The sequence below is a fragment of the Rhinatrema bivittatum genome, chromosome 18 (genome assembly GCF_901001135.1).
Source record: "Rhinatrema bivittatum chromosome 18, aRhiBiv1.1, whole genome shotgun sequence".
Taxonomy (NCBI): Eukaryota; Metazoa; Chordata; class Amphibia; order Gymnophiona; family Rhinatrematidae; genus Rhinatrema; species Rhinatrema bivittatum.
In genome coordinates this window covers 34,557,259-34,575,983 of record NC_042632.1, presented here as the reverse complement: position 1 = coordinate 34,575,983, position 18,725 = coordinate 34,557,259, and the positions used below count along the sequence as shown (strand labels likewise).

Below are 18,725 nucleotides of genomic sequence, written 5' to 3'. Positions count from 1 at the left end.
CACCCCCGACCCTTTAAATTAAATCCCCCACCCTCCCGAACCCCCCCCCAAATGACTTAAATAACCTGCGGGTCCAGCGGCGGTCCGGAACGGGCTCCTGCTCCTGAATCTTGTTGTCTTCAGCCGGCGCCATTTTTCAAAATGGCGCCGAAAAATGGCGGCGGCCATAGACGAACACGATTGGACGGCAGGAGGTCCTTCCGGACCCCCGCTGGACTTTTGGCAAGTCTCGTGGGGGTCAGGAGGCCCCCCACAAGCTGGCCAAAAGTTCCTGGAGGTCCAGCGGGGGTCAGGGAGCGATTTCCCGCCGCGAATCGTTTTCGTACGGAAAATGGCGCCGGCCCTACGCGTATGGCCGGCGCCATTTTCCGTACGAAAACGATTCGCGGCGGGAAATCGCTCCCTGACCCCCGCTGGACCTCCAGGAACTTTTGGCCAGCTTGTGGGGGGCCTCCTGACCCCCACGAGACTTGCCAAAAGTCCAGCGGGGGTCCGGAAGGACCTCCTGCCGTCCAATCGTGTTCGTCTATGGCCGCCGCCATTTTTCGGCGCCATTTTGAAAAATGGCGCCGGCTGAAGACAACAAGATTCAGGAGCAGGAGCCCGTTCCGGACCGCTGCCGTTCCGGACCGCCGCTGGACCCGCAGGTTATTTAAGTCATTTGGGGGGGGTTCGGGAGGGTGGGGGATTTAATTTAAAGGGTCGGGGGTGGGTTTTAGGGGGTTTTAGTGTGCCGGCTCACGATTCTAATGATTTATAACGATAAATCGTTAGAATCTCTATTGTATTGTGTTCCATAACGGTTTAAGACGATATTAAAATTATCGGACGATAATTTTAATCGTCCTAAAACGATTCACATCCCTATTACGATCATGAGAGGTCTTGAACTAGTAGATGTGAATCGGTTATTTACTTTTTTGGATAATACAAGGACTACTGGGCACTCCATGAAGTTAGCAAGTAGCACATTTAAAACAAATTGGAGAAAATTCTTTTTTACATAACACACAATTAAGCTCTGGAATTTGTTTCCGGAGGACGTGGTTAGTGTAGCTGGGTTTAAAAAAGGTTTGGATAAGTTTATGGAGGAGTCCATAAACTGCTATTAATCAAGTTGACTTAGGGAATAGCCACTGCTATTACTGGCATTAGTAGCATGGGATTTATTTAAAGTTTGGGTACTGGCCTGGTCCTGGGAAACAGCAATGCTGGGCTTGATGGACTCCTCGATCTGACCCAGTAGGGCCAAGTCTTATAGAAAATGACAGTGCACGCTAAGGGATCGAGCTTAGTTGTCCCCCACCCCATCCCCAACCAAAAGTTGTTGGAGTGACCCCTCTTTTCTCTCCCTCTGGAAGCACAAGCAATAGCAGCCGCAGTCTCCTCCTTCAGCTCCCATAGCCCACGGGATTCCTCCTTTCTTCTGCCGTTGGGGGCAGGACAAACATGCTGCTCTGCCTCCTGCTCCTTGTTTCTCCCCTGTGGGCTGATTCCGCTACTTCCAGCCACACTGGGTGATGCTACAGCCTGCCTTATGTCTAACCTGCACTCCTAGATTTTCGGTATATTTTTAACTCCACTCCCTCGCTCAGCTCGGAGATCCTTTAATAGATGGGGCGGTGCTTCCAAATGGCGCCCCACCCCCGCGGATCGCTCACCGAATCTACATCTAACATCCACCAGCCTCTGCATTACCAACCTTGCCTCCGAGCTCTCCCCCCCACCTCCTCCGACCCTTGAGGGAGAAACTTCGGATCCCTCACTACCTACTGCCCTCGCACTTGGGGCGGAGCTCGATCCTCACCCCGCCCAGCTGGCTTCAGAGCCTGGGATCCCTCATCCCCCGTGTTCCCTCATCTGTGGGGCGGAGCTCGTCCCGAACCCCGCCCTGCTGCCCTTCTCCTCCCCTTTCCCCGGGGGCGTGGCTCAGCCCTCACCCCGCCCAGCTGGCTTCGGAGCCTGGGATCCCTCATCCCCCGTGTTCCCTCATCTGTGGGGCGGAGCTCGTCCCAAACCCCGCCCTGCTGCCCTTCTCCTCCCCTTTCCCCCGGGGGGGGGCGGGGCTCAGTCCTCGCCCCGCCCACCTCCCCTTCCGTCCTCGGGGCGGAGCCGGGCTTTCACTTCGTCTCTGTGGTGCCTGCGTCGGGTTGCTGGGTGTCGGTGCCTCGAGCCGAGCCGTCGCCTTCCTGCGCGCGATCTCGGGCTCCCCTCCCCCCCCCGGGAGCGGCGGTAATGGGCCCGGGCGCCCCCCGCACTGGGCAGGGGCGAGTCTGACGGGCAGCGGCGCTCCCTGCGCCCCGGCAGCCGCCGCAGCACAATGAGCCAGCAGGGGACTTTGCAGTGCTGGCAGTGGCTCTCGTCGCTGCACGTCCTGGTGCTCCTGCCCTGCTCGGTGCTGGTGAGCGGCGCGGACAAGTCCGGCATGGACTACGCGGCGGTGAACGTCACGGTCTTCGAGCCGGGCGGCGGCGCCCCCCTGCTGCTGCGGATCGACGACGGCATCTACGGCATGGAGTCCCCCAAAACCGAGGCGAAGGGCCTGGTTCTGTCCCCGGTGCTGATCCACGGAGGTAAACGAACCGCGCTTGCATGGCGGGGGGGGGGGCTGCTTGCCGAGCACCGCTCCGGACCAGGCCTCCCTCTCTCTCTCTCTCCCGCACATGCAAAACTCGCCCTGCTTAAAGGGAGAGGCAGCCTCGGTGCCCCGGGCTCCCCTTCCCGTGCACGACTCGCCCCCTATGCCTTGGCGGTGGCCTTGGTTGTTGCAGGAGAGCTCCTGCGGCGCGAGGCGCGCTGGCCCCGTCCGAACTCGCTGGGGCAGAAGTGGGCTTTGCGCGCGTAACCTTGAGAAGGCGATCTGTAGGCGTCTCCAGTGAGCAGCTCCGAGCTGTAGGGGTCCCCGGTCTTCTGGACTCCCCTGACTCTCCCGGGCTCTAACTCCTAGTTGCCTCTGTCTTTCTTGTCTCTCCGTTTTCACTTTTTTGTTTCTTTGACAGTGTGAGACTGTGTTGATTGTTTGTTTTTATTTGCTGACAGTTTTGCTACCAATTGGTAACCGAAGTCCAAGCCTCTTGCAAAGCGCAGTTAAGACGGGTCTCGCTCTGCTTCCGTTCAATAAGCGAACGCATTAGGAGGGAATTTATGTTTGGACATCGGTAGGGACCTTTATTTGCCCCAGGAATTTATCAGGGTTTATGACAACGAGAGAGGAAACCAGTGGGGGAAATGTGCTTATTTTTTCTGGGTAAATATTGGAGTTTGTGCTGATGGACAGAAGCCAAAACAGTAAAAAGAAATGTAGAGGCAGATTAGGACCCAAGAGCAGGACATTCCCAAAGCGTTTATGGAGAGAGCCCCTTAATTTTCCAAGTCCTTGACAGCCCTGGAAGACCATATGAATGATCACTTTTCCCCAGCATCTCACCTTTTCCCTTCCCCTTCCTCTCCAGTGTCTCCCCTCTCGCCCAGTATTTGACCCTTCCCTCTCCCCACCAGCATCCCCCTTTTTTTTTTCTCTTTTATTCATTGCTCCTCCTCCTCTCCTGGAAGGGCCCGGTTTCATGCGCATCCCCATTGAGCACCGGCAGCTTTGTCCTTCCTCCCCAATGGCAACCCTCGGACTCCCCCCCCAGCCTTGAATCCCCCAGTAGCAGCAGCCCCTGTGGTGACTCTGGCGGTCCCCCCTCTGTCCCTCTCCTACCTGCAGTCACGTGCGCATCCCGCTCCCACACTTTTATTTTGGCTGCATGAGTGGTCCAGGCGCAGTTCCTGTGCATGCCCCTCTGTTGGTTTTCTAGGGGAGGTGTTGCTGGCCTGCAGCTACGATTTTGAAATTCTGTGCAGAAATCTGAAAAATGTAACCATGAATTTGCTTCAACTGAAATCGAAGGAGCTTGGAGATCTGCCTGATAGAATACTTCACCTAGAAGAATGACGTTTTGGCAGGGAGGGCAATAAAATGTAAGGATTTGAATCTTCTGTATGAAACTGTCAGGTTTGAATTTTCTCCTAATTTTTTTTTTTTGTTTGCTAGCATTTCAGTAGCTGCATTTCCCAGGTGGTTTCACAGTTCATGCATGATCTGCCATTGCCCCAGTGCAAATACACGTCCTGTTATGCTGGGCTCCAGAGAGAGAGTAGATACTATAAAAAAAATAGAATACATTTTTTTAATGAAAGGGGGAAAATTTATGGAAGAAACATGCCTCACTGTTCAATAGATATGTTATTTTTTCCATCCCCTTCACCTTTCCTCCTCTCTACTCCCCAGAAAAATCAGTAAATTATTTTAGAATCTGTCAAGGCTGGTATCTATTTCATCAAGCAGAAAGAGCAGATGGTGCATGTTATACATTTTTTTGGTTGAGTCTCCAAGTCCCTGTGCACACTGAGATGAGTCTTATTAACATTTTTTTTCCAAGAATCCTGTTCTAGCTAAGTGCTATAATCGTCTTGTCAGTAGCTAGGAAGGCCTGTACAGCAAAAAATAGAACTGAAAATGGGGGGGAAAGCTGCGTGTGTATCGAACTTAATACAGAAACTTATTTTGCATTTGTGGTCATCTGCATTTTGCCTGGTCACCAAAGTGGCAAGGTCTCCTCCTGGTGACTAGTGCTCAGTAGAATACCATTGATGTGGGCTGGCCCAGTGGCTCAGTGGCTGGGCACTGGCATGTGAAAGAGCTCTGGGTTTGATTCCCCCATGTCGACCAGGACTGAGGATGCTGCGGAGGCAGCTTTCATGGCCCCTAGGGTGGGAGGGGAGTCATGGCCATTGGTAAGGGCGCCACCTGCTTGCAAGATTTAGAGCCCAGGATACAGGGTCCTCGAAGGAGCCCAGGTGATTGGCTCTGAGCCTCAGCACTGTTGCTGCAGTGACCGGACTCCAAACAGCGGGATGGTCTCTTAGACAGGGGAACTAGGTGAATGAAGGCTCACGGCCTCAGAAACTTGGTACTGGTTCTGATCGAGCTGAAAACATGCCATCGGCGTTAAGGCACAATTTGTGCCTGGAAAGGAGGCAAAACCGGATTCTGTGCCCTTGGTGTTGACAAGAACTTCCCTTGCAATCTGCCAGACTGCACTCTGGAAATGTTATTTATGGCTTGCTGATTTCCCAGATTTGTGCTTTTTTTTTTATAACTCGTTTCTTGTGTTGATTTTCATTCTCTCCTTCTTCCAAGCAGAAGTCCCATCGCTGGGGCCGCTCCGACTCCGAACCGTGATTGAAGCTGCTCGTTGGCGTGCTGCGACTTTTGACCAAAATTAAACTGCTGCTTACGGCCTTGCTCGTCCTCCTTTACTGCTCTGCCTGACCTCGCGTTTTATCCCCCCCCCCCCTCCCCGAGCAGATTCTAAGCTGTCGTGCCCGGGCAGAGTGGTCCGGGACGTCACCGGGCTCCCCCCGTTTTTCCTCCGCGTGGCGTGGGGCGCGATTTGAAATTGCTGCGCCGCGGGTGTAGCGCGAAGTGGATGCTTCTGCCGGCACGGGGAGCGCCTTCCTCCCGCGGGTTTCAAGTCACCACTGCCTTTTTCAGCCTCCCTGGGGCAAACAGCAGCAGATAGTTGTTTTGTTTTGATTTTTTTTTTTCCCTGAAAATCAATTGTTCAGAGGCTGTCAGAAAAGAGATTTAACGCAGCTTGAGCATTCGGGGCGAGGTGCAGACACCGGCGACATGCTCTTCTCGCCCTCCGCTCTGCCCCCAAAGAGGCCCAAAAGAGGTTATTCCTGCGCAGACTGACGAGGTTTTTCTACATTCCTTCTAGGTATTTTCATCTCGGTCGTGTCATATGGCTTGGGCCTTCCTCTTGCGGCTCCCGTTAACGTTCTCTGGGAAATGTTTTGTTCAAATAATTTTCTTCCCCTCCTCTGGAAGATTCCGAGAGCTGGCCCAGGCCACCTTCTCCCCTCCCCCCCTTTAATTCTTTCATGTTGTATTCAGCTGGGATGTTCGAGGTTCCCTTTCAGCAGCGTTTATCCCCGCTATCAGAAACGCGGCGCCGCTTTCTTTGCCGGAGGTCAGGGCCTGCGGCGATTCTGCAAGCACCGGGGCGCAGACCCTCACCTGCCACGCCGCCAGCCTGGCGCGCGCTCCCCGACCACGCATTCCCCTTTCCTTTCATTCCTACCCCCACCTGCCACAGATTCGCTCCTGTGGAAATAATAGAAGATGTCAGCGGCGATGCCCGTCTGCGCCTGCCTCTTGCGCCGTCATAGATACCGCTCGAGCTGCGGAGGTCTCTCTCCCCCCCCCCCCCCCAATCACCGTGGTCCTTTTGCGTCCCACACGTGATTTAATTCTGCCGCTGTTTTGGCGCCTTCCATCTCCTCGGGAAGTCCGTTCCAGGTGTCCGCGGTCATCGTGGTGAAAAAAAGTATTTTCTCGTATTCTTCTTGATCTTCTCCCCCCCTCTCCAGCTTGTCCTTCAGTTTTTGCCCTGTGGAAAATGCTACGTTTTGTTACCTTATTGGACCCTTCTAGGTATTTGTTTGTATTATTTATTTATTTCCACCATTTCTATTCCGCCGATTCCATTTCTCTTCTCCCTTCCAGAGCGTACGTATTTAGTTCCTTTAATCAAAGTGCGGCTTATGGTGCAGGCCATGCACCCATGTTGGTGGCCTTCCTTCGCGTTGTCTTCACCTTATCAGTGGCCTTTTGTATAGGTACTGCTCACAGTATGCAAGCTGGGGGTCTCACCAGACGCTTGGCTACTGGTGCTGCCTCTCCAGTCCTTTATTCACTAGAAGTATTCTCAACTGCTTTGTCACATTGACTAAGCTACCTGTAGGTAATCGGTAATGAGTCGTCGTTCCCCCTGCCCGGGTTTGTTTCCTGTTTGGTAACTACTAACTTTTTCTCTCCAAAATGGTGTATACGTACATGCGCAAGCTACATGGGCTCACACCGTACACATGCACCCATACTTCTGCTCTCATGCTTATCAATCGTGCTCGTGCATCATTAAACCTATTGGAAAGAACAATGGGGGCCAACGTTAAACAAACTATTGTATTTTAAAATGTTTGATGATCTGTGGCCCCCTGCTGGGTGGAGGAGGGGAGCAAGGTCCTGGCAGGAATGGATATATGAAGGCACGTGGCTGGAGAAATGACTCTGTAAGAGCCCTGGCGGGTAGGCGAGGCTCTGTTCCCTTTCCCTTCTCTTTGCCATCCTATGGAGAGGTGTTCGGTGCTGTCGTGAGCTGGGGCTTCAAATCCTGCTTGTGATTGAAGCACGGGCAAGCTTTTTTGGCTCCTTTCCCTTCGACCGTGTTGACATCGCTCTTTGACTATGCTCCATGCACCTGCTCTGCCCAGATATTGCTAATGTTAACAGCATGTCCTTGCATGTTCCAAAAGGAGAAATGAACCAGAGAGAGAGAGATTTGCATAACATTCCAAGTACCTGATGTACCATCATTGTGTACCAAGCACCTCTATTGTGGAACGCGCTTTCACTAGAGGTGGGCCTTGAAACAAACTATCTGAGATTTAGTTGTGGCTGTCTTGACAGGTTTGAATGCTAGGTTAGGTAGGGGTCTGAGTTGTTTATTATTCCAGTAGGGGTATGAAGCTGTATTTTATTGTTTATAAGTACTGATTTATTTTATTGTTTATATACTGATGTATGTTTTTATGATTTTACTTTTCAATATATTTATAAATGATCTGGAAAGAAATACGACGAGCGAGATAATCAAATTTGCAGATGACACAAAATTGTTCAGAGTAGTTAAATCACAAGCAGATTGTGATAAATTGCAGGAAGACCTTGTGAGACTGGAAAATTGGGCATCCAAATGGCAGATGCAATTTAATGTGGATAAGTGCAAGGTGATGCATATAGGGAAAAATAACCCATGCTATAATTACACAATGTTGGGTTCCATATTAGGTGCTACAACCCAAGAAAGAGATCTAGGCGTCATAGTGGATAACACATTGAAATCGTCGGTTCAGTGCGCTGCGGCAGTCAAAAAAGCAAACAGAATATTGGGAATTATTAGAAAGGGAATGGTTAATAAAACGGAAAATGTCATAATGCCTCTGTATCGCTCCATGGTGAGACCGCACCTTGAATACTGTGTATTCTGGTCGCCGCATCTCAAAAAAGATATAATTGCGATTGAGAAGGTACAGAGAAGGGCTACCAAAATGATAAGGGGAATGGAACAGCTCCCCTATGAGGAAAGACTAAAGAGGTTAGGACTTTTCAGCTTGGAGAAGAGACGACTGAGGGGGGATATGATAGAGGTGTTTAAAATCATGAGAGGTCTAGAACGGGTAGATGTGAATCGGTTATTTACTCTTTCGGATAGTAGAAAGACTAGGGGGCACTCCATGAAGTTAGCATGGGGCACATTTAAAACTAATCGAAGTAAGTTCTTTTTTACTCAACACACAATTAAACTCTGGCATTTGTTGCCAGAGGATGTGGTTAGTGCAGTTAGTATAGCTGTGTTTTAAAAAAGGATTGGACAAGTTCTTGGAGGAGAAGTCCATTACCTGTTATTAAGTTCACTTACAGAATAGCCACTGCCATTAGCAATGGTAACATGGAATAGACTTAGTTTTTGGGTACTTGCCAGGTTCTTATGGCCTGGATTGGCCACTGTTGGAAACAGGATGCTGGGCTTGATGGACCCTTGGTCTGACCCAGTATGGCATTTTCTTATGTTCTTACATTATAAACTGCTTTGATTTTTATATGATAAGGTGGTATATCAAAATAAAATCTTAACCTTGTTTTACATTCATTATTGGCCTATTTGGGCTGTCAAGGAGCTGCTTTTCAAAAGCTGGTGTAGTTAAAAAAAAATAATCGCCCAACCCTCCTAAATAGCTCTTTGTCTCAGTCTCCTTGCTGGCCTCTGAATGGGTGAATTGGCCTCTTGTAAATCTTTTACAGGCTTCTGGGCCTTCACACTTCATGAATGGAACGCACTTACCAGACTGCAACAAAAACGGTCTTGAATTTTGTGCGTTAAGAGTGCCCCCTTTATTGAAAGTCTGTCCCGGGGTTTCAGCTCGATGTTAGGCTTCTAACCATGGTCGCTTCCTGCAGATAACCCCAGCCTAAAGCAGCCGTACCATCACTTGCTGCCTCTCTTCACCCTCTCAAATGTTATAGTTTATGTAGTTCAGTATACAGCCTGTCCTGCCAAAAACGCCCAGAGCAGGTTACTGTACAACATTGACAATATCCACATACCAACAAAAAAATAGATGTGCCTGAGCAAGCCCTCACATCCCCCCCCTTCCTCATTTCTTCTGTTACCCCCTATCCCCCACCTGCCCTTGCTTCTCCGCGCTATGGCTGTCCAAAGCATGTTCCAATTCTGTCTCTGTATCGGTTGCCACTAGGCTACCATCCATTCAGGAAAGAAGGATTTTCGCATGTTTCCTCTGAACCTCCTTCCCCTGCAACTTCACCTCATGACCTCTTGTCCTCGAGTTTCCTTTCCTAAGGGAAATGTCACCTTCTCGCACTTTTTGGCAGCCTGTGAAATATTTGAATGTTTGTCGTATCTCTGTTACCCGCCTCCGGCGTTTTGTTTGCTCGGCCAAAGTGGCCGAAGGGTTTATTGTTCTTCTCAAGTATACGTTTCTTTAAGACACGGCCTTTTCAGGGCACTGGTCCTTAACCTTCATTAGCCACTCTTACAGCTAGACAAATCTCAGCGTGCCACGTTTATTTCATATTATTTATTCAAAAAGCACACAGAATGGGGTACTGAATGATTAATAAAATACATCTTCCTTAACCCCCACACTTACAGTAGTAATCTCATTTGATGCTATGCAATTTTGTGGCATTAAGGACTTACAATGAGGAAATATATGAACCACAGGTAAAAAAAAAAATAATAATAATCGGCGGGTGGGGGAAGGGTCTGGCAGTTTCCTTTTGGTTATTATGGGCCTTCAACTCAATCGGAATCGGTGCTGGCTCTGGCACCATGAGCCTTGATTCTCAACAACCCAAGGAAATCCTCCCCTGTTTGATATCCTCTCATTCAGTCCAGCCATTGCAGCGACAATCCTTGGCCAGGGGTGCCATGTATCAAGGATCTTTCTGCAGCCTGCCGTCTGGCCACCAGGTGTCGCCATTGCGCAGTGACTGAGGCTTCCTCTCCCCAGGGGCTGTGGATGCTACCTCTGCCATTTCCTAAGCCCTTGCTAGTCTGGGAGGGTGGAGGCCCTTAGCCAGGAATCGAAGCCAGGTCCTTCGCACTGGGCCAGTCCCCCTAAAAAATACAGTTAGTAAATCTCTCACTCATTAGAGTGGGTCCTGCTTTCCACCTCTATTCAGCACAAGCTCACTGTCTCGTTCTGAGACGCATTCAGGATCTTCTCATTCAGAATCTTTTTCCCGTCTTGTGTTTCATTATTTGACAAGAAAAGCTACATTTTGTCTTGTGTAGCTAGCAATTACCCTTAATTGTTGCCTTCATTATTGTCAGTCTGACTTGCCAAGAGGGGCGTACGTTGGCACTAATAGGATTTTTAATCTACTTGTCTTTTTAATAGGAATTTCTGATGCTGTGGGTGCTGTACATAAAACATGTCTTCCCGGTTTCTCGGAGGACAGAATTGGGCTGACAAACCTCGGCTGTCCTCCCCGGCTTTATCGATGGTTTTCTTCTCTTTCCTGGTACTGGAGTCTTGGGTTGACGAGAGACTCTTTCTTTTTCCCCTCTGGTCCTACATAAGAATATCCAGGAGCAAGATTCTCAAATATTTTATGGGCAGTGTAACTTGGGAGGTTTCTCAGCAGTTGACTTGGGTGGCTTTCGCTGTCAGCAAGACTTTGAGGAACAGGACGTGTCTGTAGAGATCCGTGGAAACTTGCTCGTGGGCGTGCAACCTCAGCAGTTGCGTAGGGCAGAGCGGGGGGGCTTTGAAGAGGTGTCGCCGTGCACCGTCTTGTGGGGGAGGGAGGGAGGGATTTCCTGTCGCCCTTCTTGGGCAGCAGGGTGCCAAGGTGCCGCTGTGGCTTTAAAGGGGGCGATGCTCCAGGGCCTTGGCGGGACCCCATTGGCCAACGTCAGCAGGGGTGCCATTGCATCTTGGAAGAGTTGTTGGCAGGGGGCAACCGCTGGTATAAGTGAGCTGGCAACTAAAGAGAGAGAGAGTTTTCAGATCTAAAGCAAATGTGCAGGCGGGCAGCTTTGTGGTTAATGGTTTCCAGGACTGGCTCCCCGACAATACCTGACATTAAATATATTTCTGACAATGGCTGCGTTAGCGGTAAGGGCTGGTAAAGTTTAGAACGCTGCAGCTACTTTTTTTTAACGATTCATAACTGGCTTTTTTTTTTTTTGTGTGTGTGTGCATTGTTCACCGGCATTGGGTTTGGCTGAAATTGAATGGGAAGCTTTGATTCGTGTGCTTGCAGACATGGGGAGAAGGGTTCAGAGGGATTTCTTGGAGGAGGGTGCACCTGCACGTTTTTTGCGAAGGATGAAAGCTTACGGTGGGCGGTGGAATTTTGTTTATTTTTGACAGGCCACGTTTCACTGCATTTAGTGGGGTTTCGGGATATCTGTAGTGAATATGGTGCGTTTTGTCCAACCCTGTTAAATGAGATGTGCTCAGTCCTCCGGATTTGGCCCCTTCCCTCCCGCCTGTGGCGAAACGAGAGAGCCCGGTGAGGACCTCGGTGCATCGCCTCTTGCCCGCACCTGCCTGCCCACCCGCGGTCCAAGTTTCAATAAATAAGTAAACGCTCGGCGGGACTGCCGGCACCTCGCATCACACCCGCAGATCAATAAGAAAAGGCCCCAGGAAGCCGCTGACAGCTACCCTCCTGCTGGCGGCGAAAAAAGAAAAGGCCCCGTGAGGCCGCTAATTCCTCAACTCTCACCTGACGCACAACGAAGAAGCGGGGCCGCCAGTACCTCTTCTTCCTCCTGTGGTGCAACAAGTAAACGCGACTGGCACCTCCCCTCCCGCTGAGGCAAAACAAGAGACCCAGGTGGACTGTGGGTGTGCTGTAGCAGAGGCCCAAACTATATGAGAGAGCCTGCGTATGTGTGTGTGAGTCAATAAGAGGGTGTGTGGGGGGGGTGGGGGGGTGTGAAAAAGCCTGTGTATGTGTGGGATGGGAGAGAGAGTGCAAGTGAGTGAGAGTCTGAGAGCCTGAATGTGTGTGAGGAGAACTTGTGATTGAGAGACTGTGTGTGTGTGTGTGTGTGTGTGTGTGTGTGTGTGTAAGAAGGAGAGAACCCTTGTGTGTGTATGTATGGTGAGCAGAGAGCACCAGTGGTAAAGGAAGAAGGGGAAGAACCTTGAGTATGAGAGAGCTTGTGTGGTGGGGGAGAGAGCCAGTGTGTGTGGGGAAAACCTATGTGTGTGAGCAAGAGAGCACCTGTGAGTATGGGTAAGGGAGAGAAAGCCTGTTTGTGTGTGATGAGAGCTTATTGGGGGTAATGGAGAGAGAACCTGTGTATGTAAGGGTGGGAGCCAGTGAGTGTGTGGGAAAGCCTGTTTGTGTGTGTGAGACAGTGAGCGTATAAGAGAAGGCTTGTGAGTGTATGAGAGGCTGTATCTTTGTGTATTAATGTGCTTGTGAGAGAGAGAGTTAACGAAAGTGTGTTAAGGAGTGTGCGTGGGTATAAGAGAGAGGGAGAGGATAAAGGTTGTACTCTGCCTCCCTCTATTAATCCAGAACAATCTAAGAGTGAATAGAAATAAGGTTCTCAGGTATGGAGAGCAGGGGATATTTTGTATCCCTATTTGTTTGAAATTTTGGACTTTATTTGAGGTCTGTTTGAAATAATGGTGTTTTGGTAAATTTTAAAAACTTTTGTTAATTATTGGATGTTATCCTATTCATCAACTCTTTTGAAATGTTTATGAATCATATTAAAATATGGTTTACTATTAAAATGTTTTATTGTGTGTCTTGTGAGGAATGGTGATGTTTGTCTTTTCCCATTCTTGCATTATATACAGAATTTGGCTTGTGGCAGTTTCCAGCTTCAGCTTTCTGTTTATACTTTATGGTCACTTTTTTCTGTACTTGGTGAGGGTGTGTGTTTGCGTTTTTACATGTGTGCCTAAGGTGAAGGTACTTTGGAAGTGTGTAGTTTAGGGATAGGTAATAGCCTTGCTTGTTCTGTTTTCCTAATAGGTGTATTGGTGTGTTAGAGCCTGGTGTGTTTTCAGGGTTGTCTTTCCTCAGCTAGGGCTTTTGCTGTTTGTGTGCTGGCACTTAGTGCTGTTTTTGGTTTGGGAGGTTTACTGTATTGTAATTGTAATTCAGTTTACTCCTGGCTTTCTGACGTCCAAAGCCACACTCAGTTACAATAGGGTGTGATATTGGGAGAAGCTGGTGTGTGGTTGCATGTGAGAATGTGTGTTCTTCTACCCAAAGCAGAGGAATCTCACCTGGGCAGAGTTGCTTATCCCATCACTGCTCATGGGATAAGCAACAGTAATGGGGCAAAATAGATTTAATGAATTATTAGAAAGTTAGAAGTATTTGATTCTTCCTAACGGTTATTGGCATTTTTATATTTGGTTGCATTTCACTTCGTGCACACTTTTCTAGTAATGAGGCAAGCAATAAAGGTTTTGGTTTTTTTTTTTAAATAAAAAGTCACGTGGAAGGACAAAGGTGAAGATTTTACTCTGTGCGTCCAAGTAATTGGAATTTTCACAGTTGAAAGTTGGCAGCTCTGCTGCAGGGTCTGAAAACCATTTCCTGCAAGGCGGGAGAGAGCGCTCAAGTTATTCTTTAACCTGGATATTTGCACTCTTGCATCACCACCAGCAGCAGGCCTGGTAGTGTTTCCCTTTGCCTGTGTTTTTTTTGGTCTGTGGTTCTTCTCCCCAGAAACCCTGCTCAGATGACCTAAGAGAAGTCCCCCCCCCCCCCCCCCCCCCCCCCCCCAGTTTTTTTTAATTACCATTAAAATGTAGTGCAACAATAATGTATATGAGATGAGTGTATATTCACGCCTGATTTCTGTTGACGTGCCCTGAACATATAATAAGAAACGTACGACTTTGCCAGTGGTGTTAGGTCATACCCAGATAATGTGAGAGCTTCACTCACTCGTGTGCAAACCTACGTCATCAGCCGCTCTCCCCTGTTACTCGGCTTCTCTTTGTCGTTTCTTTACATTTTCGACTTGCTGTCCGTTTTATTTCTCCGGTCTCCTTCTGCAAAGGCACAAAATTAATGCTTTTTTGCTTTGACTTTTCCCTATGTCTGGGGAAAAAAAGACTCTCTCATTTTTACTTTAAGCTTTTTGAATATTTCTTTTTTTCCCCTGATCTGGCAGTTTCCTCCAGCTTCAGTCGGGACTGGGAACTACTGCCAGGATGTACTCGGGGTGGGGGTGGGATGTTCCCTAATTTTACATCCAGTCCTTGCGGCCATAGTCCCCAAGGCGGGGGCCGTGTGCCGAGGGCTCCTTCGGAACACTGCGGTCCAGCCCAGGAGCTGTCGCCAATGCCCATTGCGCAGTGATTGCAGCATCCCCAGCTTCTGCCCAGTTGGGGGGGGGTGTAAGTCCTGAGCCCAGAATGGATCCCAGATTCTCTGCGTGGTGGTGCACAGCTCTCTGCCACTAAGTCACCGGGCTGGCCTAACCCTTCCATTTCTAACAAGTAAACGCAACAGCAGTGCTACCTGTGTGTGTGTGTGTCAGACCTTTTTTTTGTCCGCATCCATCTAATAGTTAGGCTTATTAATATGCATGCTTTGTTACTCCGTTGCATGCTTGTCCTTTTATCTCTGCCAACCAGCAACAACAATATCTTATCCAAAGGTATTCTAATGTGTTGCACAATGTAAATGATCTGCATGATTTTTTTTTGTTCTCGGACATGAATGCTTCAGTGTTATCGGGTGCTGCCCCGCATGGAAAGCATTCCCATAAGTCCTCCCTCAAGGTGATCCTTCCCTGCTGACAGCTGCCAGAGCGGCACTAGCTGTGTTCCCTCCCTCCCTGGGTTCAGCCATGTCACCGCCGCAGTGCACCCGACCCAGAGCTGGCCACAACCTGTGGCACACAGTACTTCAGCCTGAGCCATATGGCCGGCTGTTATTTATAATTATCATTATTTTAATTGTAAACGTGATAGGACTCTGTGGTTTATAATCGCTGATAAATGTGCTAGACTGGTACCATTGTGAATGTTTTATCTCACTGGTCAAGATAAGCTCTATTAGAATACACACACAAGCTTTTTATTACGGTCAAATCTAACATAATGATAGCAGCATAGGTCGTTGAACTGTTCCTTTTTTATCAGTCAAATAAAATGTGGCTGCTCTGTATCATTTCCTGTTAACCCCTTATCAGGGCTAATTCTGTGAAATGTCAACTGGTGGATGGCAGCGTTCTGAATACTCCTTGACTTTGAAAAGTGCGCTTAGCAGGGAGACGATCCTTCATTTAAGAAACATCTTTTATCTTTTGTTATAGGTTCATTTAATTAACGAACACGCATACATATTGCATTGTCAAAAGGTTTAGTATCAAATCACCTGCTAAAGTGCACGACCATGATTTCTCCTTTCTTCTCTGTCTAGGATTCTGGAGGAGCAGACCTGGATGTAGCTCCTCTTTCTTCTCCTTTCCTCCCTACACGGTGCACGTGGCTTGATTTATGAGTAGAGCTGGTTGTAATCCAATCCAGCTTTTCTTTCCTGAAGGCGGAGTTTATCAGATCCCTCCCCCCCCCCCCCCCCCCCCCCAGTGCAGCACTGGACCCATTTCAATCGGAGGGAGGGAGAAATGGCACGGTTCCCAGATACGATCAAAGTTTCTCTTCATTTCACATTTACTCTCCTCTTTCCCCGGTCTGCTGACATTTTTGTAATGTTTTGCAATCTGATGCAACTTGTAGAGGGCAGGAAGGGGAAGCTCTCTTGGTGGGTGAGCTTTTCGGTCTGGCATCGTACAATGTTTTAAGTTCCCGGTATCTCTTTACACCTCTTGCCTGGAGTTTGCTAGCTTGTTGGACTGGAGATCTGAACCCTAGTGTCCTTTGACAGAAGTGTGCAGGAATGCCACCAAGCAAGGGGCAGTCAGGGCCGGTGCAAGAGTATTTATTTGGTGCCCTAGGCAAAGCTTTGTTCATGCATTCCCCCCCCCCCCCCCTCCCAAACTTACCTGTTGGTGGCACCTCCGCACAGTGCTCCCTCCTACCGGCAGTAGTGGCTTCAGCACGGCACTCCCTTCTTTGCCGGTATTGGATCTGGAGTGGCACCTCTCTGGGCCTTGTACTGGCAAAACTTTGCCACACCCCAAAAATGTTGGCGCTCTAGGCAACTGCCTAGTTTGCCTAATGGAAACACCAGCCCTGAGGACAGTTCCTGCTTCTAGCTCTTTATCTCAAGAGCCTCTTAAGACATTTATGAAAACCCATCACATTTCTCTGTAGTAACAAACCTGAATCCATTTCCCTCTTAAACGAATGCTTTATGCTGTTGGAAGCAAGAAAACCAAACCTTCCTAATGGTGTTTAGCAGAGAATGCAGGGAGGGAGAAAGAGAGGGGACGGATTCCATCAGCCATTGCTGGGGGCGCTTTCTGTCTAATTAAATAGACATTTTTCCTACTTGAAGAATGCTTTAGAAAATAAGCCTGAAAAGAAATGCTGACCTTTTTAATAGTAGATTGTGATTTTCTAAAGGAAGAAGGGAAATGTTTAAAACGTTTATCCAAATTTTGGTAAAAGGTAGCTGTCCCCCATTTAGGTTTTGGAGCTAGGACCCTGAATTGGCTCTTCGCAGAATTTTCTAAGGCTGTGTGCTTACACTGAGACTCTTGGTTTCATTTGGCACCAAAAGTTAGGTCCTTAAAAAGTGGGTAAGCTACGGGGCAGGGTTAGGGCTGGGGAAAAGTTCAGAGCTTAGCTCTGATTTTCAGTACCAGGCACCTAACATAGAAGCCTAAATATAGGCAAATGAATAGCAGGTCTCAGTTTAGGAGCCTGAATCTAGATGAACTTTCAGCTGAAAATAGACATTAATTTGGGTGCCTAAATTTAGACACTTGGCTTTTTGTGAATATCAGCCTCTAAGCATTTTCCCTTGGACACAAACAGGCCGATACAATAAGGATCGGGGGAGAATGGGCACTCCAGAAGCACCCAAGAAGTGAATTGGGGCGTAACGAAATGTGGAGCTGAAAGAGGACAGGAGACTTCCTCAGCCATTTCTGGGTTCCTGGTACCCTAAACTGAATAATGAGGATTTTTTTTCTACTTCAAGAATACTTTTTGAAAAATGGTTCTTAAATCTATTAATGCTCGTCTCCATATTTGCATAATTTTGCAGTGAGTAGGAGGCACAGCTGTACTGAATTTTAAAAAATCAAATTAAATTGCTAAAAAGTTCAAAAAGAACTGAGAGAATTCCATTAAAATGGTTTTTCAAAGCAAATATCAACTCCTGAATTTGTTATATAATAGAAAAGTATTGTTCCCCAGGGAAAGACGCGTGACTTCCCGAAGCAATACCAGCCTCCGCTTTTAGCTTTGCACAATAAAACAATCCGTCACGCGCCAATCCTTCTCTCCTTTTTTTGCAGCTGTTCATATCTGCATGTGCATGTCTGTGTGTCTTTCTATATGTGATGTTACAGATAAAGCAGGAAGTTGAATAATGTGTGTAAGAACTGAGAAAAATCCAGTGGATAATGTGAGCATTAACTGAAAAATCCATTGTCCAGTTGATATTATTCAAATCCCTCACTATATATCGCTGCAAGCCATTGAAAGTTCAGTGGAGGATGTGTGCTCCCATCTCCCCCAACCCAGTGCCAGCACTCTGTCCCCCTCTGCCTAGTCTTACCCCAGGATGCAGCATGCTGTCCCCCCACGGCACTTGTGTCGCCAGCAGTCTGTGTCTCGACAAGACGGCGAAACCATGGCTGTGGCGTGCGCATCTACACAGCTGTGCTGCGTCAGGCCAAGGCTCCTTTTGGGAGAATGCCCCGGAGGGGGGGGGGGGGCACATGACAGTGCCCCAGGTGGCTGTTACAGAAGCTGATGCCACTCGTGGGGAGCAGCAGCCCAAGGAGAGCGAGAGTGCTTCTGCCGGCTCGGGCTCCGAGGCTCAGCCTCTCTGTCTCTGTGCTTCTCAGAAACTCCATGACTCTCTCCCCCCGCCCCCCCCCCCCCATGTAGTGCCCTGCTCTCCAATCCCTTGCTTCGCTTTCCCCCAGCAGCCAATCACAATGGAGCTGGGGAAACCCAAACAAAAAAAAAACCCCTATGCATTTGAAAAGGGCTGGGATTTGTGTGTTTTTTGCCCAAGGTCCCAGCTAAAATGGAGACTAAACAGTAACACTTTACTTGCCATTTAACTGTTTAATATTTAACATCCCTGCCTAAAAACCAAAAGCACTTGCCAATGCGTCAGTTTCCACTAGGGATGTGAAATCGTTTTTAGAACGAATTGAAATATCGTACGATATTTCTTAATTCGTTATATATCTGTTAAAACGCGAAACGAACACTTTTGTCCCCCGAATTTTCATGAAAATTGATTTTCGGGTTAGTGCGCACTAACGGGAGTTTATTTTTGTTATTTTTTTGTTACTTTTTGTTGTTTTTCAGCTTAGTGCCTGCTAATTCCCGTTAGCAGGCACTAAGCTGAAAAACGATTTTTTACTAAAAAAAAAAAAAAAAAAAAAAGGCCGATCCGCGGGGAAGATAAGGTTTTCCCGCGGCCAGACAAACCCGAAAGCGCAAAT

The 18,725-nt window shown here is 48.4% G+C and overlaps 1 protein-coding gene across 2 annotated transcripts in view; it reads left to right on the top strand.

Annotated features, from left to right (window-relative positions):
• The first annotated feature begins 2,116 nt into the window (after positions 1 to 2,116).
• The window catches only part of RNF130 (ring finger protein 130), a 164,415-nt gene continuing 147,806 nt past the window's right edge, over positions 2,117 to 18,725 (top strand). Inside the window, exon 1 of one of the 2 annotated variants that reach the window (XM_029583971.1) lies at positions 2,117 to 2,573. In XM_029583971.1, coding sequence (XP_029439831.1) covers positions 2,321 to 2,573 — 253 coding nt within the window. In that variant the 5' untranslated portion in view covers positions 2,117 to 2,320. The remainder of the gene's footprint in view (positions 2,574 to 18,725) is intronic. The other variant, XM_029583970.1, reaches the window with a different exon arrangement.